We start from the raw sequence: 23,304 nt of genomic DNA on the forward strand, positions 1-23,304 counted from the left end.
AGAATTATTGCGATATAGTTTTCCTCAATATAAAAAATGTTCAGCAAACTAATTAATTAATTTGAATCACGAATGAACCAGCTCTTAATTTTACTATTTTGAAATGTATTTGATTTTGATTTGATTTGATTTTTGAGGAAAGGATAGAAAAAAGGATTCGACTTAATTTTAATCATGCATATTTGTCGAAAAAAGATTTGATCATGATTGTTTAGAATTGTTCTACCTCAGATTTATTAAGCGATCCACTGTTTTGGCATGTGTGTGTCATGTTGTGGCAATAAAGAATAGTTTAAAACTGAAATTGACCATCTGGTTACTTTAACTTTCACTCAAGAGCAAAAATCTGCCTTTAAACTTGAAAGAAAATGATTTGACATTTATCGTGATAATTAGAGATTGTGGTAACATTTTTGGCATTGACAGCTCTCTCACTCATGTTCACATTGTTGCACCTGGTACAACGCTGGTAGTCCTTTTTCATGGAAGATGTTTTGAAAGATCACAGTAACTTTTCGCTGTGACACTGTCATGCTTTACTCTGACACTTCCAGGTATGAAGCCATCGTTACTGTTTTTAGTGACAACTGGGCTTTTCCTGCTATGACAAGTCAAAATGTTTTCTGTGAAAAAGGCGTTGGAGTTTGGTGACTTGGTTATTTTTAGCTAGAGTTATTGAAAAACACCTGGTGGGTGTGCAGGGCCTTTAAGTAAACTACGATATGTTCACATTTAAATTTCTGGCAATCTTGATACTTCCCTTTAATCCCTAGAACCTATTAGAGGTATATTTTTGAGGCCTTTCTTGAATATCTTGTCGGCCCCCCGAGATTGGCTTAAATATAATAAATGTTTGTTTATTTGTTTGTTTTATACTGATAAATTATCCATTTACGTTTGTATTAGGCTAAGTACCGAATGATTTTATGTTTGATTTAGTGTGACAGAGTTGTGATTCTTTTTTGTGGCTCATTATCTATAAATCAAGGGTGTAGAATTTAGTAGGGATGGTCATGTCCCTGCCAATATACAGCGACTACTGAATTGCAATCATTTCCGTCAGTGTATTTGGTGCAGCTCTTTTTCTCTGCTAGGAGTCCAATACGTTTTTTAAGCTTTGAAAGGTTATACCCTTCCACCTCATATGCTTCAGGGTGGTTTGGTCCACTGCCTAAATTTTTCAGACCCACAGCAACTTCATATCTAAAAATCTCCCTTTAGCAGATGTTTTTATTGTCAAACGGCGACATGAAATACCCGCTCTTAACATAATTACAAAGGCTAAGTCAATAAATGTAATGTGACAGTTTTACTAAACTTGCACAGACACCAAACTATTGGTCAAAAAAACATTGTATGGTTTCACTGTTGGAATACCCACATTGCCAGCAGATGTCAGCATAATACTTTTGACAGACCTGCACATCTTGCCCCATCTTAAGCAGTTCTTTTTAAAGCAGTACAAACATCATAATTCAGACAGAAATAACCAAATTTAACACGTGTTAGCTAGGTAGGCAAGAGTACAGATTCTGCAAGGCTACAGGTCAAGCTTATTGTCTTTTCAGGTGCAGTTAGGACTCAAAATGAAGCAAATGAGTGAGAAAGACTAGCCTGTTGATGAGTGAGAGATAAGTTTATTCTGCCCGTAGTATGTAATTATAACGCACTATTACAGGTAGCAGCATATTGTAATTGTTATTAGATTAGGTGTTTGCCTGTGTCGTCCCCCACCTGTCCGTGGGAGGGTGCCCGGTCTGTCTCAGGATCACTCCAGCAGCTGATCCCTCTCAGCTGACGTCAGGAGAAATGGCGGACCAGGATGGCAGCGACGCATCTCCTCCCGAGTCCCAAGGTGAGTTCATACCGACGGAAAAGTTCATTCAAACTTTGTAGAACACGAACTGTTATCTAAGCAGTTAGGTACAAATTAGCGGAGGGGCTTCAGTTGATTTTGTCGGTGTTTGAACGCTGAATTACAGACAGACTCAAGTAAATTAGTACTCGTTGCCCGGTCAGTCACGGGAGTGGGATTATCTATCTACCAACTCACCCAACCGGTTGCCTTAGGTTTATTAAACACGACATGTTCTATAAACTACACTTTGTTTTCAGTTTTACCCTTTGTTGAGAGACTTTTTGAGCTCCCCCCAGCGCTGGCTGACACCTGTTGCTGACATTTTGTCAACTCGTCGAAATGAGTTCAGTTGACGTGACAGGTGAATTAATGGAAATGAACAGAGGGTTGTTGTTCATGGGATGGCAGACGCTAACGTTAGCTAAGCTTCACATGTCTTTAGGCTAAAGTTACAACTTTGCTCCGTGACTTTTAAAAACATTTTTTATTCGGTCTACAGTTTAGGCTGGCTTGTCAATATCCCAAAACGTTTCTTTAACATCAGATAAAAGGACACATGTGACCCCAAACTGTGAATATATATTCTCGTCGTTTGCCAGTACTTAAAATGACCACTCATAGCTTCACTAACGTTAACTTACAGCACGCTTTTTAAGCTACTGTTCTGTTACACTTTTGTCAAGTAGTATGTCATGTTAATGTCAATACGGGACAACCTACAAGCAAAATAAAATGGTGTGTGGTGTGTTTGACAGCGTGTGAGCTGCTGTCAGTCTAGTTAATCATTTGCTTCTGTTCAGGGCAAAGCACCAAAGCAATAGCCACTTATCGCCAGTGATGTCGCCAAAATCAAAGAAACAAGAGTCTATCGTGGATGAACCTTTTTTTTTTTGTAATTCAGTGCTCAATCACCGAGGAAAGGAAATGATGAAAGAAGATGAAACGCTAAAGTGTTGACAGTGCCAACGTTTGTTGCTTTAGTAAATAACTTCACAAACTGGACATCAGATGCTCTGTTTTGATTTGAATTGTACAAATCGCATATTTAAATTACTGAAGAAATGTGTTTAGATTTTGAAGGCTCATCACATTTTTTTTTTTTTTACATTCTTATTTCCCCTGTGGAAACAGTGACATTTGATTGTCAGAATGTGAGTTAAACCCTAATATAGTATGACATGTTTGGTTTGTCTAATTAGGATATGTTAGTTGTAAAGTTTAAGAGGTTAAGAATGTATGCATTTGGCCAGGGAGTGTTTTACAGACAGGTGCGTATGCCGGGTTCATGAAGTGAGATTTCTAACAGAATATGGCGTGACATACAGTTATTTTAGTGCTAGCATTACAAAGTTCAGATGTTAATGATGTGTTAATCTGCGAATTGTTGCACCAAGTGCTGAAAAACAATACTGCTCTGTACAAGACAGCGATGCAAGAAACATCCCCAACAACCCTAAGACAGATGGTACAGGTTCACTTGGTGTGTGTTACTGAGTTTATTCAGTGTGATTGATCTTTTATTGTTTACTCAACTGAGTTAGGTCCACAACACCTCCACAGGACTCGTGCCACATTGATATATATATATATATATATATATATATATATATATATATATACAATCTCGGTATATCACCTATGCCACTGCAGATACTCTATGAGCTCACAATTAAGACTCAACATGGTAACATTACCACAGCAGCTGTGTTCCCTGGTCACTATTTTTTCCCTATCTACCCATTTTCATCTTCTTTCAGTTCAGTAACTTAGAATTCATGAACAACTTCCTTCCACATACATTATTTATCTTCTATTCCCATGCTGCTGTGAGCTTTAAGATACACAATCCACATGCACCATTGTGCCTTTGACCACGACAGTGAAGCTGGCTTTAATGTTGTGATCACTGTTCTATGGGGTTATTAACTGTTTTCTCAAATGTGCCATTTTCCAATCTGTGGCATCCAATAGTTGCCCTACAAAATGCCTGCACAAATGCTTCTATATATTTGTCACTCTGGCAAAACCAGTTTTAATATCTCTTTCTGGATCAGATGACAAATATTTTTTATTTTTTACTGGTTAGAGACACGTCAGAGCTTGGTCACTTACTAAGTTTGAGAGTATTGCAGTTTATCACCATACTCTTCCCTTCAAGCAGGGTCTGTTGCTTTATTTATTTTTAATCAGTTTATTATATGGCCTTCGTTTGCATGATAGACAGCTTTTACATATCTTATTGTTTCATCCTGCCAAGGTATTTGGCGTACAGCCATCTTTCTTTTTTTTCCACCGAGTCGCCTAAGGTCTTGAGATTTGCTTTGTTCCAAGCACTGATACTCTCTGCTCGTTGTTACACCTTACTGTCCACACACTCCCAGAATGGCGAGAAAGACCGTCCTCTTCCCTGCAGCCCCTCTTCACCTGCAGTGCCATCATGATATTATTTTCTAATCTGGATTGTCCCCTCTGTTTGGTCGTCTTATCCACATCGTGTGGGTTGTAGGATTTTCTTGTGTGGAGGCATCTCTGTGGACATCAGTAGTAAACTTTAGAATCAAATTATGATGATGTGTTCATTTTCTTGACGTCATCAAAATAAGCAAGGCCTATTTGTAATACAACTATTGCAGTTTTACACTGTGAAAACCTCATGTCAGTGTAAGAAACACAGACAAGAATTAGCTTATTGGTATATCTTGCAAAAATATTGCTGTTTACATTTACAAGTGAAAATAACACAACACTAAGCTTATATACTTGGCTTTATCTGTTTATCCAATGATGAAAGTATTAAATCTCTTCCTGTCTTCCATCTGTCTTTGTTATACACATATTCAATAGGTGTGACAAAGGTGTGTAGCCTAGCCTATCCGGTTTAAGTCTTAGTGTAGGATTACAGCATTACTCTATCCTGCAGGGACAAAGATCAGATTTCTCTTTCATGAATATCTGTGTTTGGACAGCATGTGCTCCCAAAGGTGATGAGGCAGCAGGTCTTGTCCCGAATTCCTGTAAATTGTTTGTGTTCTATTGTAAATACTCTGCACTGAAATAGTCTATATTAGGCTTTTTCTTTTGCAAAGGTTGACCTAAATGTAAGGCCAACTACAGGATGAAGTGGTTGAGTCTTCAATCATTTTCTGGCCTAGCTCTTTTGAGCCACAGCGTCTTGGCGGCATGAAGATTTCAAACTGTCAAGCTGGTTGTTTAATCTATGTGTGTAATTTGATTTGGTGCAAGATTAGCGTGTGCATGCACTGTTATTGGACAGGCCTCCAATAATGTACCCTGTTATAACTTTACAGCCCCCATTATGTCTACCTCCCTTCCATCTGACCAACCCTACTGTCTGTGTCAGTGTATGTGCACATGCAGTGTCTGTGAAATGAAAGTGATGCACAACTTAGGATCTGTTATCTGTTACTGCGGTGCAACTGCAATAATACTTCTCAGATATAAATATTGATGCACTGCATATTGTTACTTCTGTGTACTTTGAATTTAAAGAGCAAGTAACAAATATTTCCATATCTACTGTAAAGCTGTGGTGTGTGAAATAGCCAATGGCTCTTTAAGTGGAGAATGGGGCGGAGCCATATACCATGTGCTCTCTGAACACACTGCTTCCACAGAGCCAGCTCCAGTGCTGCATTGTTTGGTTTAGTGTGAGTGCATAGGCGTGTGTGTGTGTGTGTGTGTGTGTACGTTGCATTAAAGTGTGCCTGTCCTCTGCTCTCTCGCTTCCACTCTTCCACTGCGTCATTGGTCCATGTGCTGTTGTTGTCAAGGAAACCCTTTACCGGTACCGGCTCACCTTCCACCGCTGGATTTGCACTGAATATTTTAATGGCCCCGTGGGCCTCTATTATCTGTGTGTGTGTGTGTGTGTGTGTGTGTGTGTGTACTGTACTGTACAGCCAGTGCCTGTGTGATGTGATTCTTCTGACAAGTTTGAATTTACAGAATAGGCCCAGCATGAGAGAGGTGAGGAGGGAAAAGGGGGGGTGCTGCAGAAACAGTACTGACAACAGCAGCACTATCTCTTGAGAAGTGAAGGAGTTGAGAAGTGCAATTTTTTCCAGCTCTCAACAGAGCCAGTCTTGTGGATTAAGTTTTCTTTTCTAAGCCAGACTACGAGAGCTCATCCTGAGACTCTGTCGCACACTCAGTCTCTTTCAGTCTCTGTCTCTGAGCCTAGCACTGCCATCATAGGCAGTATGGACTTGTCACAGTGAGCAGGTCTGTTTCTCTCTCTTTCACACTTTTCTCTCATCATCTCTCTGCACTTCATTCTTTACTCTTCTACCACATTTAATTATTTGTTGCATCTCTCCTGCCATTTTTATCCTGTCCTTCTCTCTTCCCCTCTCTCTTCTTTCGGCTTTTTGACACAGAGCAGCAGTGTGCAGCCAGAGAATTTAGCTGTTAGCTTTACCTGTTAGCTATCTACATCTTCACTAAGAAAAAAGGCTTTTAGGGGTGACCCCCTCCACCGCCACCCTCTGGCGTCCACCACTGACCTGCCCCCACCCTCCCCCACATCAACCACTGCAGGGTGGGATGGGCAGGGGTTGGGTGAGTTAGCCAGGGGCTCGATGGTTAGCAACAGGGCAGGCGATGCCAGAGAGTAAAGGACGAGAACGAGGAGGTGGAGGAGGTGGGTGCTCGCGGGGCAAACGGAAGCTGAGGAAGGGAGGCAGCCGTTCAGCCATCCCGGCACTCTTCACCATCACTGAGGAAGAGGAGGGACAGAGACGGAGAGATGCTTGCAGGAGGAAGAAACGAGGTATGGTGGGAAAGGATAGAGGGAAACAGATGGGTGTAAAGTGGAGAGCACAATAAATGTGCGTGCTCTGGTACTTTATACTGTTAGAGCTTCATTTAAACTATTAAATTGTATGTGTGTGTCTGTCTGTGTGTGAGTGAGGGCATTAATATCTGGGACAGAGAGGCAAGTGGGGCAGAGAGTTATTTAACCAGTCTCTGGAGAGCCACAGAAGCAGACAATTTAATCTGAAATTGTGGAGCATTAAAGACAATTGTACACGTGTAGTTAGTTAGCAGGATGTTAATGATGACTACATGTGCCAGGAGCTTGGATAGTAAGGAAGTAATTGTGTTACATTGTTGTGCGTCAGTGAGTTACGTGTGTGTGTGTGTGTGCTGTTGGCTCTTGCAGAGGAAAATTCATCTTAACCCATCAAATTCAGCCATCTGGAGTCAGGTGGCTGACGTGTGTGTATGAGTGGAAACCAGCTGACAAGGCAAGATTGGGTCAACACAAGGGCAGCAGATGAGTGAAGGTGCAGTCCACTTCATGCGTGTATGTGGTTATAATGCATCAGTAAGCAGAGCTGTCAGTCAACAGGACAGCATGTCTCTGCAGTTACAGCAGGTACAATGTTTAACTTCTCTTGCAGTTTTGGGTTTATTCAAGAACTTATTAAGAACAAAAAACTGAAGGCAAAAGATTTGCATCATTCATTAATACCTCTTCATCCAGTGTTGACGAGGGTCAGGTAACTAAAATATAGAGTAAATTGAACTTTTCAGGGTACTTTTGAATCTGCTTCATGCCGCTTTACTGTCTTTAAAACAGAAAACATAATATACAGTTTTGGCTTAGCGGTAGAGTGGGTTCCCCTCTAATGAAAAGATCCCCTAGTCCTCATGTCGTGAGTGTCGTGAGGAAAGATACTGAAGCCGAGATTGTATATATGATGGAGGAAGGGTTGGGTCTTTGACTTAAGGAGACAGGAAGGTGATCAGATATTATTATGAGATAAAAGATTATTATTACATTATTTACTTAGCTTGAGTCATACAGTCTTACCCAGCTCTAAGATAACCTGACTTCATGGAGCAAAATGATTTGTGCTAAATAATATAAAAAGAACAAGACATCACAAAGATTGATAATTAATTGCATTTCAGTTTAGTGTAAGACATGATTCTTATCCTACAGGTTTTACATTTTGCTCATGGGGGAAGCATGCATGTATGCATGCAGAGAAAGGGGGAAATGAAGAGATGACGTCATGGAAATTGTATTCCTGGTGAGAGATTGACAATAAAAGATAAGTGTAAGAAAACAATTTTCTGCCCTTACAATGATTGTCAGCTCTTGCAGTGAGCATGAGGTCAGTGTATCAGGTAACTGCTAAATAGTTTGACACTTGCCTTTATTTTAAAGTGACAGTCATGCTGTGATACTGTCTTTCTTTGCCAAGATGCCAAGTTTATGTATTATGCATGGAGTAGGCTAAAAAGTTAATAAACATATGCACTATATAGTGTAGCCTACCTTATTAATTTATCAAGAATAGTGCTTCCTTCTTTACTCCCCTGCATGTAAAATTAATGTATGGACTTTTTATGTGATTTTCATCACTGGAGCAGTGCTGAGGATGAATTAGAGTTTTAAAAGTCTGATGGCTTTGAATTTCCTCCCCATATGAAGTCTCATCATTGTTTGAAATCTGTCCGGTGATGGTGGTGTAATCCGCAAACTTCACAAGAGTTCTCTTCATGTCATGGGTGTACAGCGTGAACAGGAGGGGGCTGAGCACACAGCCCTCGGGTGGCTCCGGTGTTGAGCACTAGAGTGGAGGAGGTGAGTCCACCAATCTGAACTGACAGGGGACTGTTTGTGAGAAGGTCCAATATCCAATTGCAGGGTGTTGTATTTAAACCCAGAGTGCTGAGCTGGCTGATCAGTTTCATGGGGGAGACTGTGTTGAATGCAGAGCTGAAATCCACAAACGGCATTCTGATGTAGGTGTTTTTCTCAAGGTGTTGAGGGCTGAGTGGAGGCAGTGGAGATGGCATCCTCTGTGGATCTGTTGGTTCTGACAGCAAACTGGTGAGGGTCCAGGCTGGCTGGGATAGTGTTTTTTTTATGTGCTGAAGAACCAGTTTCTCAAAGCACTCATCATTTTAGGGGTGTAAAAGCATGGCTCGGTCTTTGGTGATTGGGTGGATAAATTATGTTTAATAGTAGATGAGCTGGGATGGAGATGAGATAGAGTTTTGATTGACATTGGTTGAGGAAAAGTACTTTTTCAGGGTATCCGCGGGGTCTTAAAAGTATTAAAAAAGTCTTAAATTTCATATTAATATATTTCATATTAAAAAAATAAGGCCTTAAAAGTATTAAATTTCATTACCAAAGGATTAAATTTCGTTTACCAAGGTCTTAAATTTGTTTGTGTTCTTTCGTAGGATTAAATAAATGCCGTAACGTCACTTTTTATGTGTGTGACTTTATAATTTACTCCGTTTGGTGTGACTCTGACGTCATTACAGGTAACGTTACTGTTTGCGAATCAGCTACTAACACGCCAACTCTAGCTCGTCGCCTGAGAATGGGAACGTGTCTGAAATTCAGAAAGCCAGAGACACGGAAAAGTGGAGTTCACACTTTGGCTAATGAAACAACGGAGCTGGAAGACCCGCCTGCAGGCTCCTGGTCAGTGAATGTACAACAGCAACGGAGAGACAGTTGTGGATGACTGTGTTATGGCGTTGCGTTACTTTTGTAGGGTAACGTTAACGTTATGCGAATGGAAACATCCGACATGGTAACGCACATTTAACTGACATCACCTAGATGCGCCGATCAATGGGACGAGGAAAAAACAAACCGGAGCCCAACTCTTTATCCCCGCTGCTTTCAAGCCAGTACTATATAATACTATATTTCAAACAGCCTTAAGATGCAAAAACCGAACAGGATGAATAATCACTTAAGCAATTGGCATATTATATTACATTACCTTATCTAGCCAAGGTGTCACAAATTGTAACAACTCATACTGCACAATTTGTTAGTATTTTTGATTTCACCCCTTAAAAGTTCTTAGTGCACAAATATTAGATTCATTTCATAGGTACGCTGGGGATACTGGGGACATGTCACCACCACTTTTCAACACAAGTGACGACCTTGATTCATATCAAAATACAAACACACTCGAAAAAGCTATAGTGTGTTAAATATTAATGAATTATAATAAAATGTTTTATTAAATTCATATAACTTTGTAAATAATTTTACAAAGCTTAAAATTCATACAGATTTTTCATTATATGTCAGGGAAGTTGGTTTTAAATATCATCCTAGTTGGTATTGAAAAGGTTTTAAAAAGTCTTAAATTTAACTTTGAGAATCCTGGGGGTAACCCTGTTTTTAGTGATCCTTAATCACAATTTCGATGCCAATTCTAATCCAATATCAACGACAAGTTGCTTATAAGTTTCTGTTAACATTTCGACAATATTGGACAAAATTGCTTTCTATTCTTCTGTTTTCAAAAGCCATAATGAGTGATGGGTTGACTCGAGACATAAATCCATGTGCAACAAATGCAGTAGCACCGTCCTCTCAGGCACCTGTTATCCAGGCCTGACTGCCTGTCCTGTGGCTAGAAAGGAGGACCCCCACCCCCTGTTCCCTTTGCCTCTCTGTTTGCTGGAGCTTAGTGTTTAGCTTAGCATTAGCAACGTGAGAGGATTAGCTCTCAGGCTGCAGGAGAGGCAGGAGCCATACAGCGTGCTTGCCTGCTGCCCACTGGCCCCGACAGCACAGCATTAATCGCTAACTCTGACCATTTAATCTGACTACCAATGACTGCAGATAGAATGGGGGTGGGGAGTGCGCGCACACACACACACCAGCACAAGGGGAGGGAGGGGCAGATTAAACAGTCATACTCTCCCTGTGTCTCACTCTCTGTCTCTTTTTTACACACACACACACACACACACACACACACACACACACACACACACACATAAACACACACACGTATGGACAAAAGGATGGGGATTGGAGAGAGCCACAACCTGTCTCAGTCAGCTCTCAACGACTGTGACCAAAGCTGACCCCTCTCTCTTTCTCCTTTTCTGCTTTCCCCTTTGCTCTGAAAAAAGTCAAGTTTTGGGTGGTCCTTTTTTCAGTTATCTGGCATTTCTTCATGTTGCTTTTCCTTTCGTCCCCTTCACTGCACCGTGGACTTTGGATTCAAGCTTATCTTTCGCAGTGTAGGATGGTTTCAGGAAGTAGGAACGTTGATTCTGGCCCTCAGATCCGACTAGGAGGAGACTAGCCAGGGGTCAAACGTGTCCCATCCTGGCATTGACACCCCTGGAATCATGAACCAAAATTCAGGTAAGTTATTGCAATTTGATCCCAGGACTTCTGCATATATCATCAGCACAGATTGAACGAGGCACATGGTAGGAATTTAACACAAGGACAGTGCAGTCTGTAAGTAACAGGCCAGTTTTGTTTTGGCTCTGTACTTCAGAATATTGGATTGTAAATGAAGTACAGGCATTCAGCTTTCAGAAGGGGTTCAAGTTATACACTGTTAACCAAACATGAATTTGAAAACCCTAAATTGTTTCTGATGAAATCCAGTGTGTTGAAAAAAAGTTAGAACATTAAAAATATACAGGACTACACTGTAAAAATACAGGACCAGTCTAGGGAGTGTCTCTTTCTTTTCCATATTAGGAGACCTTGCAGTGCTTCAATACATTTTTGGGGGATTGATAAAACATGGAGGAAGCTCATGTGTAAGGGTAGCAAAGGGGGGTTGTTGATTTGGAGGTTAACTGGTGGACATTTATCACTGGCAGCTAGCACTTCGCTCCAAATAAAACTGTCTTTGGTGTGTTTGCAAAGGCTGTCTAGTGCGCACGAGCAAATATGCTCGCTGCTTATTGAGGTCTGTTTAATGACCTCTACAACAGATGGACGAGGCTGTCACATGCAGCTACAGGGAACGAATGCACCAGCAAAAAGTTCACCACAGCAGATGGTTAAGGATTGCATGTGATGGTGTATTGGGAGACAATAAACTATTGAGTGAAAGTTTCTGATAAGTACAGTTGGACACCCTCTGCACAGTGTAGCGATTGAAGTAAAATGGCGGAACTTGGTTTTGGTCCTAAATCCGCCATTTTTCCTGTGCAAAAACATGTTGTAGGAAGGGATGTGAAGACAGATCGAGCTGGAGAGGATGCAGAAAAGTGAAGGTGGGTTAGGGACTCTCTTCTACATGTGGGAATTGAACACTGACATAAGTCCAGAATGGAGTTTTATTAACCACAACTCAGTCCTAGTCCAATTTTGTATCAAAAAACTGTCTGTATACTGTATACAGCCTCTCTATTTATAAGTCGTGATTTATTTAAGTCACTCATTCTTTACGGTAATGGTATTGCCAAACTAAAACCGTATGCTCTGTGCACAGGCTCATCTGCAGCTCCGAGCCACAGGATACCCTTTGAACTCAGCTGACCTCTTCTTCTATATGCAGGATGACCCCAGTTCTTGGCTTTTTGTTAATTTGGTACGCTCTGTCTGGGACTCTGGGCTATGCAAAGCCACATCCATAGACTTCTATTTTTAAGTAAGAATGGTGCTGCACCACCTTGAGCAAAGCTGGAATGGCCATAGGATTGTTATGAGATGTCAGTTGACTGATGTAGGCAGACAGATGCACGTTCTTGTATTTTTTATAGTGTAGTATGTGTTCATGCATCTGTACTGCTTTGTAAGTGTCTTTTTATATTAGCTTCATCAATCTGCTACTTTAGAATCCAAAAATGATGACGGTGCATGTCTGTTTCTTGTCTCTAGACTCACAAGGCGAGTGTTGTATCATACATACACATGCAAACACACACACCTCTGACATGGCATCATTCGGCATCTATTATCTGTCCCTGCCATTTATGCTTTTTATCACAGAATATAGTGTGTCATATGGGCAAATACTTTGATATTTTACCAATGCAATTTGAATAACAGCCAGATGCCCCTTATCAGAGTAATGTGAATATGGGCCACGTTGTATCTTGCACACAAACTGTGCTGTTTTTATGCTTTAATGCACACACACCTGTTTTCATTGCTATTCCTCTTTGTTATTCTCATGTATGCTCCGATGTATCGTATTTCTGCATCCTGCTGCAGCGATCCAAATTTCCCAAAAGAATAACTTTTTTTTTTTTAACCAGTTTCTGTAGCAGTGGGTACATTATATTGATCAGTCATTAATTATTTCAATGCTACATGCATGCATGCTTTATTTATGAATCACAGATTCTCATTTAAATTTAAATGGAGCATATTTTTTCCCACTGCTTGAGTCTCCATTTGTCTCTGTCCCTCTCCTTCTCCTCTGTCTCCTGTGTCTTTGTTTCTGTGCCCAACTTTTTAAAGAAGGGAATTGTTTCTTAGGTGCCTGTTACCAGCTCCTTTCAGTGAAGTGTGATCCAGGTCAAGTTGTCAAATTGAGGAAAGTGGTACTGACCCTACCCTGTCACCACTAGCTTATTGTCTGGCCTACTCAGCTTGTCAGAAGGTCTACTCCATCAGTCACCAGAAGTTAGCTTGCACAAATGGAAAGAGCTCCTTATTTTGTACCAGACTTTTGTTTTTTTATTTATGGACATATGACCTCTTGTGGAAGTTGCTCGATAAAGAGCCACTGGATGAATTACATACATATTTTAATTAAATCCTGGTAACATTGTTATAGTGCTTACCCGAAAGTCATTCACAAATTCCCTGTGCATTATTTGACTGCAGCGCAATATACTCCTCTCTCAATGGGATAATCTTTTAAGGAAAATGTATTTCAGGGAAAGGAACATATTGACTAGACATTATTGTGCCCAGCCTTTACTGTTTTAACAAAGGTCAGTATGAAACCGGTTCCAAGGCTGGTGTACCTGAGGCAGGGTAGACCTTTTAATACTTGTGCACACACATCTGTGGCTGTCCCATAGACCGTGAAATGTAATGCCTCTGCATCTATGACCTCACATCTTTATCCAGCATATCCTTTGTGAACTACTGTAAAACATCTCCATGTGTTAGGGTGGAGACAGAACTGTCGCTTTAGATTTATAATATTTCTGCAACATGCCACTTCACAAACCACAAAGTGTAGAAATAAGTAAATATAAAACATTTCTCACAAAATAACTGTTAACTTCAAAAGATAGCAGGTGTACCTTGAGTTGAGACTGTTTCATCAAAGATACAGTTTTATTCTTTAGAAAATGTTTGGTTCATCCTAGGCCTTTATCTGTGTTGTGTTGATGTTTTTAATAAATTAGCTTGAATTTTCTTTAGCTATGTTTTAATAGTTATAGTATACGCTATAACATGTCTAGGGCGTCATAGTTGACATATGTAAAATTGCAGAATAGTGTGTGCAGCTTCAGGTGGAGTCTACGTGTAGTAGTTTGGCAATGTAGTCTGGGGGAGTCTGATTTGAGTAGTCATTGTTTGTGCAGGAGGCGGCCCTGAAAGTGCTGAGTCACCCTGAGCCTGATTGTGACATTAATCAATAGCTTTGCCCTGAGCTGAGTGGAAACACTGCAACACACTGGGAACATGTGAGAATACAGGGAACACACTGTTTTACCCCATTTTGTTTTATGTCAGGCTACACTGCAGAATCCCTAAATGCCCTAGATGCAGTATAAGAAACCCATGCAGACTGTCAGGTTGAAGGTGGTTTAACTTTACATTTGTTTGGCCTTAATGTTTTTCATTCACATAACTTGCCTTGTTCAGTATCTCTTTTACTTGTGCACTGCGCTTACCACACTCTTGCTTGTTGCCTGACATTGCTATGTGTCTTATTTCATACCCAAATTACCATTTTGTATGGGTTCCTCCAGGCACCTCTCAGGTCTAACTTCATAATCATAACCCCTTATGACGTATGACAACACATATTGTAAATGGGTATTTGGTAAATGGATAATACTTTGTCAGTAATGTGCAGTTCTCTTTTGTGTGTCCTTCGGCCTCTCTTTCTGAGTCTCGTTTCCCCTCTCCATGTCTTGGTGTTATTGACACTTGTCTGGTTTGTCTTTCAGCGTCTTACTCCCAGTATAAACCGGAGGATGGCAGATCGTCTTCAGCCACCCGTCCCAGCTCCTCGGGCTCTGGGCAGACCTACACTCCCACCCTGACCCCTACACCCACCCCCACCCCAACTCGCACCACCACCAGCAGCAGCCCCAGTAACAATGCTGCCACCAAAACAGGTAAGTCACACTAGTATACAGGGAACTATTTCCCTCATGTTATCTCGTTCAAACCAGTTGTAGTTGAGTAGTTTTCTCTGCTGTTTAACAGTTGCTTGTGTTGCAGACTCGTTGCTCTTCAACAAGATTGACGAGAAACTGAGGTTAGCCCGCGAGCGCCGGGGGGAGCGTGAGAAACAGAATGGTGTGTATTCTTCAAGTGTGTGTGTGTGTGTGTGTGTGTGTTTCAGAGAGTAGACTGTACCTTAGTGTGCAAGCGGCTTTAAATGTATCCCTCATGTTCTTTATTTATTTATTTATTTATTTTTTCCCCTGCAACACATCATGACTGAACTTGGTTGGTAGCTGTGGTGAAGTGCCTGTTTCTCTGGTTGTTGCATAAAGCCAAGCACCCCCCCTGTTGCCATGGTACCAATGTTACATAAGGGTTCAGGCCATGGGACAGGGTTTAGGGAGGCTAGTGTTTTGAAAGTGGGTTTTTGTAGGAGCATGTGAGTGACATGCCACAACAGATGGGTTTTAGGAAGTCGTGGCCTGTCTGTGTTTGTATGTTTTCATTGCTGAGGTGTGTTTGTGTTCATAGTATTGTACAGTGGTCATACCTCTGGCCCCAGCTGAGGGGCAGAGGGATTTGCTTTGTGTTGAGAGACTAAAGCCTAGTCACATGATCTACAGCTGACCCAACACGTTATGGCTGTAAGCCTGCGTGTGTCATGTGTATGTGCATATAATCATACACTTTTTTTTAGCATGTGAGCACGTGAAAACATGCAAATGCATCAAGTCACTATTAACTTTGTGTGTGTGTGTGTGTGTTGATGCGTGCAACATGCCTCAGCTGTCAAGGAGGCCCAGTGGCAGGCGCGTGAGGAGCGAGCCAGGCAACACTATGAGAAGCACCTGGAGGAGAGGAGGAGAAGACTGGAGGAGCAGAGGATAAAGGAGGACAAGAGACGGGCTGCCGTGGAGGAGAAGCGACGGCAGAAACTGGAGGAAGACAAGGTGTGACGCACATGGCCCTGTACTCACCTTTGCATTCTAATGTTTTCACCGCACGCACACTTTCACTACAAGATCTGAGTGCAACATAGTTCCCATCCTCATGAACAGGCTAATAAATATCTGTTTTTAGTGAACCATTTACACGCTCTATGCCCCTTCCCTCTTTAGTCAGGTGGAGTTTGAATTTTATTGCCAACTCCTATCTGCACACCTATTTCCAGCTTTCTGAAAGGATGTTTTGAAGCTTTGATTTCAGAAGTTATCTTGTCAAAGGCTAAAAGTCGCAGTTGCAGACGAGGTGAGAGGAGCACGTGGCCAATGCCGTGGCTGAATTGAATAGGCTGAGGCCTCTGTCAGTCAAGCAAACACACCCCAAAACATAGAGTACTTCTTATTAAGTCTGGTGGTGTTTGTGGAGTAATAATTTAGTCTGATGTTTATCAATGTCCTATTAACGGAGTTGCTGGTTTCCTATCCAGTGGTCCCTGAATCACATCACAGTGAGTCGTATTTCAGGCTCTAATTAGGTTATTGATTTAATGAACAGAGGCTGAAAGCGTTGATGACTTTGCAACAACATCGTATCTCTTTCCAGAAGGTAGAAAACAATACTCAAGACAAGTTTAAGTGGTTTTGCTTTCATTTTGAAAATTGTAATCACAATTTATCTGCCAGGTACTTAACCAGGTATAACTGGTGTGCACAAAACACACCACACGGCATGAGACTAAACATAACAAAACATTGGCCTTGCATTTACATAACCATTTCACCAGGGGACTATGATCCTATACAAGTGCTGAGTAACTGTATTGAGCAGGTCAACGATTGGATGTGCCAGAATTTTCTTCAATTAAACAAGGATAAAACTGAAGTTATTGTTTTTGGAGCCAGGGAGCAACGATTGAAAGTCAGTGCTCGACTTCAATCTGTAATGTTAAGAACCACAAATCAAGCCAGAAATCTTGGTGTAGTCATGGACTCAGACCTGAATTTGAGGAGCCACAGTAACACAATTACAAAGTCAGCCTACTATCACCTGAAGAATATATCAAGGATTAAAGGACTTATGTCTCAGCAGGACCTGGAAAAGCTTATCCATGCATTTATCTTCAGTCGACTCGACTACTGTAACAGTCCTTACAGGGCTCCCTAAGAAATCCATCAGACAGCTGCAGCTGATTCAGAACGCTGCTGCTTGAGTCCTCACTAAGACCAAAAGGGTGGATCACATCACTCCACTTCTGAGGTCTTTACATTGGCTTCCTGTATGTCAAATAATTGATTTCAAAATCCTGCTGTTAGTTTATAAAGCACTAAATGGTTTAGGGCCAAAATACATTTCTGATCTTCTGCTTCGTTATGAACCATCCAGACCTCTCAGGTTATCTGGGACAAGTCTTCTTTCTGTCCCCAGAGTCAAAACTAAACAAGGAGAAGCAGCGTTCAGTTATTATGCTCCGTATATTTGGAACAAACTCCCAGATAACTGCAGGTCTGCTGAAACTGTCAGTTCTTTTAAATTAAGACTGAAGACTTTTCTTTTTACCATTGCTATTAATTAAATATTTAAGATTGATAACTTATACTGCACTGTAACTTTTACTGTCCTGTTCTCTTTTTCTTTGTTTTTAGCTTTTTATCATTGCTTTTAATTAAATATTTCCATTTAACTCTTTTAACCCTGATTGTAACACTGTAACTTTTATTATATTTTATGTTGCTTTTAAACTTTTACATATTTCCCTGTTGCTTTTATGTTTTATGTAAAACACTTTGAATTACCTTGTTGTTAAATTGTGCTATACAAATAAACTTGCCTTGCAGCATCATTTGCATGTTGGGACATTGTTGTTTTTTTTATGCTGATTTTGTGACTATGTCATTGTTGTTTTTGTGACTGAAAGGCCCGTCATGAGGCGGTGATACGTCGGACGCTGGAGAGGAGCCAGAGAACCAGACAGAAGCCCAACCGGTGGTCTTGGGGAGGGGCAGTGCTCCCAAACACTCCCAGCACACCAGCCGGTACATTTACACATTACACACCTACATATGGTACCTGCAAAAACTCGAGACACTTTCCAACAGTCATTACAGTATGTAGAGACACACTCACAGTGTCCAGGTTTGGTTTGAGAATTTGTGCCGTTGAGCCACTGGTACCAGTGATGTTTAGGTTTATGGAAAAGTTTTGATATCTCGTCTCCCGGATGTGTGACAGTGTGTCTCTTGTGTAAATATGTCTGCCTGCCTCTGCGTGTCAGTATTGTTCTGCCATGTTTGTATTTGAACTTTTCAGATCCCCTGCCCTCTGTTGTTACTGCTGACTCACACCCTGCTCTGCCTCTCCCTCTCTCTCTCTCTTATTCTCCAACTCTCTCTCCCTCTTCTCTCTCTCTCTCTCTTACACACTCTCTCTCGGATCTCCCTCCATCTCCTCTCTGCTCTTTGTTTCTGCCATTGTCCTTTCCCCTCCTGGTCCAGGTTTTGTCGAGTCGGCTTTCCTCTATCCACTCGACCTTGCTGGACTGGAGCACATGCAGGGTGCTTTCAGTCTCTACCGCAGATACGGAATGACCTCCCAATGTGAATATTATAGCACTGTGTCAGTTAGCCAGCCAGTGTTAGACTGCTGGCTCTAGCACTGTAACTGTACAGCACAGTTTTAGCTCACTGGCATTAGTGTAAATGTAGGCCAATGTCATGATTAGTGTTTGTTGTTTTCTTTGCATGTAGCGATCCAGTTTGTCACTTGAACTTATATCCCAAGACACAGGATCATTCATTCAACCTATTTTAGCTTCATTTTTAGATGACATAACACCCATTTAGAACTACTTCATTTTCTAATATTTTTTTCCCACTTAGCAGCATGTTAGTAGTTTTTTTCCCCCACATCTAACCTGGTTTAACTAGAATAGACTAGAGGTTTCCTTCAAAAAGAGATTGCTGGCTCCAGCTCTCTCTTTCTTCCCCCGTTCTCCACCTGTGCAATATGCTGTTAATTTGCTTTTATCACGTTTCTTCTTTGTTTCTAGATGCTGACAGGCGGTCAGTGTCCACGATGAATTTATCCAAACATACAGACCCTGTTATTACCAAGCGCCTCTCCTACTCCTCTGCCACACTTCTACACTCACCAGACCGAGGTAGTGAAAGTGAACATTACACACAGATGCCAATATTATTCACTACAGTATCCATTTGTGATGGTCTGCCTTTGGCTGCATCTTATATCATTTGTGTTTGTCTCGTTGTTGTTTTTTATGTAATTAATTAGATTTTGGGGTACAACGAAATTGACCAAAATATTTTTTTCACATTAAAAGAATAGTTAATAATTAATAATATATTTGCTTCCTTGCTGATAAATGGATGAAAAGACTGATATCAATCCCATTTGTGTACTGTTAATATAAACTACAGTGTATCAATCAATTGACCAGGCCATTTTCCTCCCTTTTGTCAGTCTTTATGCTAAGCTAAGCTAACAGGCTGCTGGCTGTATCTTCATATTCAATAGAAAGATATGGAAGTGATATTGATCTGAATTCTGGCATGAATTCAAATAAGCACAATTATCAGAATGTCAAACTATTCTTTGAAGTATATTTTTTAAAGTGTTAATTTAACAGTAAGATCATGTATTCTGTTCATATGTTGCTGACAGGCTTACAGATGAGAACAGCTTCTTCTCCTGTCATTAACAAAGCTCAGTCCAAACCGTGCCTACACCAGGGAAAGACCACCCAGCACAAAAACACAGGTGTTTTTTAGGAACTGATTTGCAGTTTGGTCTCTCGTTTGATATGTTGCACACTATGTTGCTAAGCGAAAAGATCACGGGCTGGAAACTGTTCAGGAATTCTAAAAAGGAACTGCGACTACCCTGCGTCCTGTTTCCCTTGAATTGAAAAACACTTACAGACTGGAGTGATCCAGTGTCAAGACTCGCTATTAGCATGTACTGTATATGTGCATGTGTCTGCACTTCTGTGTGTTTGATCAGAGGGATCAAGATCCCCCCCCCCGCCTCCAGCGTGACCCCTTTCTCTAATCCTCTGAAGGATAATCTTTTTGTTTTTGTGGGAACACTGTATGCTGTTTTTATCTCAGCTGAAAAATCAGCACCCACATTTCAACAATCAGAGGGACACATAATTATAGACATAAAATTAAATCATGTGCCAGGTTTATGCTGCCACGGCAAACTACACACTCAAGCGGACACTGTGGAAAAAAAACATCCCACATTTACTGAGTGTAATACGAGCTCTGCAACCATTCACTGCCTGAATATAAAGTGGTGTAGATTAAAGACTCGGATTCCTTTGCACAGTTTCCAGCCCAGTTGTATCTTTGCCCCTCACTCTGAAACCCGCGGCCTTGTGCTCTGCTTCATTATCAGAGTGAGCACTGAGCAGTGCTGCATGTTTTGCCTTTGTCTCTATTTAAGTGGCAAATCAGGTTATCATGAAGACTAATTAACTGTCGCGTTGTCCACTTCTGGTTAATAAGCTACACTTTATGTACAATTTGCCAACTTTCCTAACCAGGTACCAAGGGTGCTTCATGATTAAATATTTTAACTAACTTGCATAAATACAGCACTTATAAAATGATTTGCCAGATTAATTGATTAAACACAATGTCTTGAAGCAAGCTTAAGTAAAGACCATTTTCCAGTTGCAATATGTGCTTTGTTCTGCACTGTATATTTGAATGATCTCCTCCCTGTGTTTGTTCTTGGTTTGCACTCCAGGCTGTTTGCTTCCTCTCATAATTAACAAACTGGTGCATGCAGGTGTAGGTGCACAGTTACCACTTAACTTTAGCTCTTGCCTACGCGTGTGAGGGAAGGAATGGGTAACAAATACACTAATTATGCATCATTTGTAATCTGCTTTGACTGATTGCGTAGGCTAATCAGTGGGCGGTTAAGAGTTGTTATAAACCTTAAACGTTACGTGTGTGTGTTCAGGCCTGCGCCGGCTTCCATTGACGCCATGGGAGAGCAATGTGGTGAACCGCCTGCAGCAGCCAACACACTCCTACTTGGCTCGTAGCCGCAGCGCCATGAGTCTGTCTGGAGAGCAAACAGGTAATATACTCAGATCCTACATGAAGGAGCCCTCCTGGCTCTTACGGTTAGTAGTGAGTGAAACAAACGATGTGCGCACAAAACTGGGAATTACAACTCGCACGCTGTAGTGCTAATAGTATCTATGCTCTTTATATTTTGGTCTCTTGACCAGAACAGTTTCGGATGTTAATCAGATTTGGCCAGACTTAAAGCATTACACCGTCTGAAACTTCCTTCACCAGCCTGTGTCAAGCGCTCAAAGGTCACACACACACACACACACACCCCCGCATACACAAATGTCTAAACAAGTAAGCTGTTCAGGAAATATTCCCCTATTGTTATCATTCCCTCTCTCCTTCTGTTGTTACAACAGGAACAATCGTTTTTTCCTCCTATCTTTTTTTTTTACTTTTTACCTTTTTTTTCAGTCAGGGAAGTTTCACTGAAAGGAAGCCTCTCTCTTTTGCAGGAACGCCCCAATCTCATTTGCACAGTGAACACGTTTTAGATAGCTTGTGTATGCATGTTTGTATGAGTATTTGTGAAGATTTTAATAATGTAAATGATTAGTAATATTAAACTGTTAAACTGAGGAAACCTCTTGGATCTTTAAGTCCAGTTGGCCTTGAATTAAACCCACCATGGACATTAAAGAAGATGCTGTGCAGCCGAGAGTCCATATAGTCTGTAAGAGACCAAGTAAAGCTGCTTCTTTTGACAGTTCAAAATGAATGCATTGTTGAAGTGCACTACCTTTCCTGACATTTTTCAACATCTTGTTGTTGCTCAGCTACTCTGGTGTCTTTCTATCGGTTAAAGGACTTTTTCTCTGTCTTGTGTTTTTTTTTTTTAAACAATCACACTCTCTCTTGCCCTCACATACACAAGAACCCACATTGACCTGCACACAACAGCTCTTTTTGCTTTCCTCTACTCTGCTTTAATACATTTAACGTTGTCTTTTGCTTGTTTTGTGTATTTTGTTGCACGTTCACTTCCTCTTTGTGGTGTCGGTACTAATGTATTTATAATTAAATGTTTATTTCTACATAGTGTGTATTCAATGTGTAACTATATGTTGTTCTGCATGTCTACACTTTCTTGGCCAGGTCGCCGTTGCAAATGAGAATCTTTTTTCAATCGGCCTACCTGGTTAAATAAAGGTTAAATAAAAAAATAGTAGAGATGTTTCCAACATTGGGACTTTTTAGTGGAGCCAAACCACTCCTATCTAGATGACTTAAAGTGCATTAAGCACTAAGTGAATGGAACATTGTCTATTTTGCATTGCAATTTCAAAAGTTGTCTTAATCTCTAACCTGGCCAATCAACCATAATAAATCCTTCTCTTAAAGTACATTTATCAAGTGATGGTTGCAGTACATTAGCAGTTGTCCAATCAGTAGCACTAATGCTTTCTTTCTCCTCTTCTCTTTTTCCAACAAACATCTTGTCATTCCTCTCACTCCTCCGCTGGTCTTCCCAAACTCACGGCTTCCATTTATTTATTTTTTCATCTGACATCCTTCTCATCCCTTCCTTCGACTTCTCGCTCCGTGCTCCTCTTTCTCCTTACCCTTGCTCATGTTTCATAAATCCTCACACTGGCCTGACCCATACCTTCCTCAAAACATTCTGAACTCCCACCTCATACATCACCATAGCCATGCCTGTGTGTCCTCGCTCAGTGTCCTGCCACCCCATGGGCTCCATGTCCTTCAAAGCCCTGCAGGCCCAGCCACTTCCTCACTGCCGCAGCCATGAAAGGAGCCTCAGCAGGGAGACGGCCTCGTCTTCCTCCAAGACTGCCCGCAGGAGGACCACTGGCACCACACCGGTGGGTCGCGTCATTAACATGCAACTGAGTTTGTTTGAATATCCAGAGAATGTGTTCTCAATACATAAGACAACTGCAATATTGTCAGAAATGTAAGCTATGAAAAATGGCAGGGCTGAACAATTAATCGAAATCTTATTAAAATTATAATATAGCCTACTGCAAATTTCAAATTACAGGAGGTGTAATACATGTTAAAGGCAAAATATTGGTCAAAATAGCATTTTAAATTATTTAATTTTGCTGTAGTGATGTACTGGCCTAAACATCATATTCTACAGACTTAAGAAAACCTCTTTGTTTGGTACAGATCTTTGAAAAAGTCACACCATAATCATTTAAATGATATTTTTCAATGAAAATGCGAATAATTATGTTATAATGATCATTTTCTCCAATATCGCAAATCATATCGCAGATGCAATATCAGTCAAAATAATC

At 40.9% G+C, this 23,304-nt stretch overlaps 1 protein-coding gene across 8 annotated transcripts in view; it reads left to right on the forward strand.

Annotated features, from left to right (window-relative positions):
• The first annotated feature begins 1,742 nt into the window (after positions 1-1,742).
• The window catches only part of si:ch73-217b7.1 (ensconsin), a 28,204-nt gene continuing 6,642 nt past the window's right edge, over positions 1,743-23,304 (forward strand). For 5 of the 8 annotated variants that reach the window (XR_005445306.1, XM_038726285.1, XM_038726288.1 and 2 more), the window contains exons 1-9: positions 1,743-1,855; positions 14,768-14,938; positions 15,045-15,122; positions 15,777-15,940; positions 17,848-17,965; positions 18,979-19,089; positions 19,611-19,706; positions 20,922-21,041; positions 22,691-22,863. Coding sequence is in view for 7 of the 8 variants with exons in the window: in XM_038726285.1 (XP_038582213.1) it covers positions 1,810-1,855; positions 14,768-14,938; positions 15,045-15,122; positions 15,777-15,940; positions 17,848-17,965; positions 18,979-19,089; positions 19,611-19,706; positions 20,922-21,041; positions 22,691-22,863 (1,077 nt within the window). In the remaining variant the exon portion in view is untranslated. The remainder of the gene's footprint in view (positions 1,856-14,767; positions 14,939-15,044; positions 15,123-15,776; positions 15,941-17,847; positions 17,966-18,978; positions 19,090-19,610; positions 19,707-20,921; positions 21,042-22,690; positions 22,864-23,304) is intronic. The other 3 variants (XM_038726287.1, XM_038726289.1, XM_038726290.1) reach the window with 3 other exon arrangements.

This window comes from Micropterus salmoides, unplaced genomic scaffold (assembly GCF_014851395.1).
Source record: "Micropterus salmoides isolate LMB-PRFRI ecotype aquatic unplaced genomic scaffold, ASM1485139v1 Ms_hic_scaffold_18, whole genome shotgun sequence".
Classification (NCBI taxonomy): domain Eukaryota; kingdom Metazoa; phylum Chordata; class Actinopteri; order Centrarchiformes; family Centrarchidae; genus Micropterus; species Micropterus salmoides.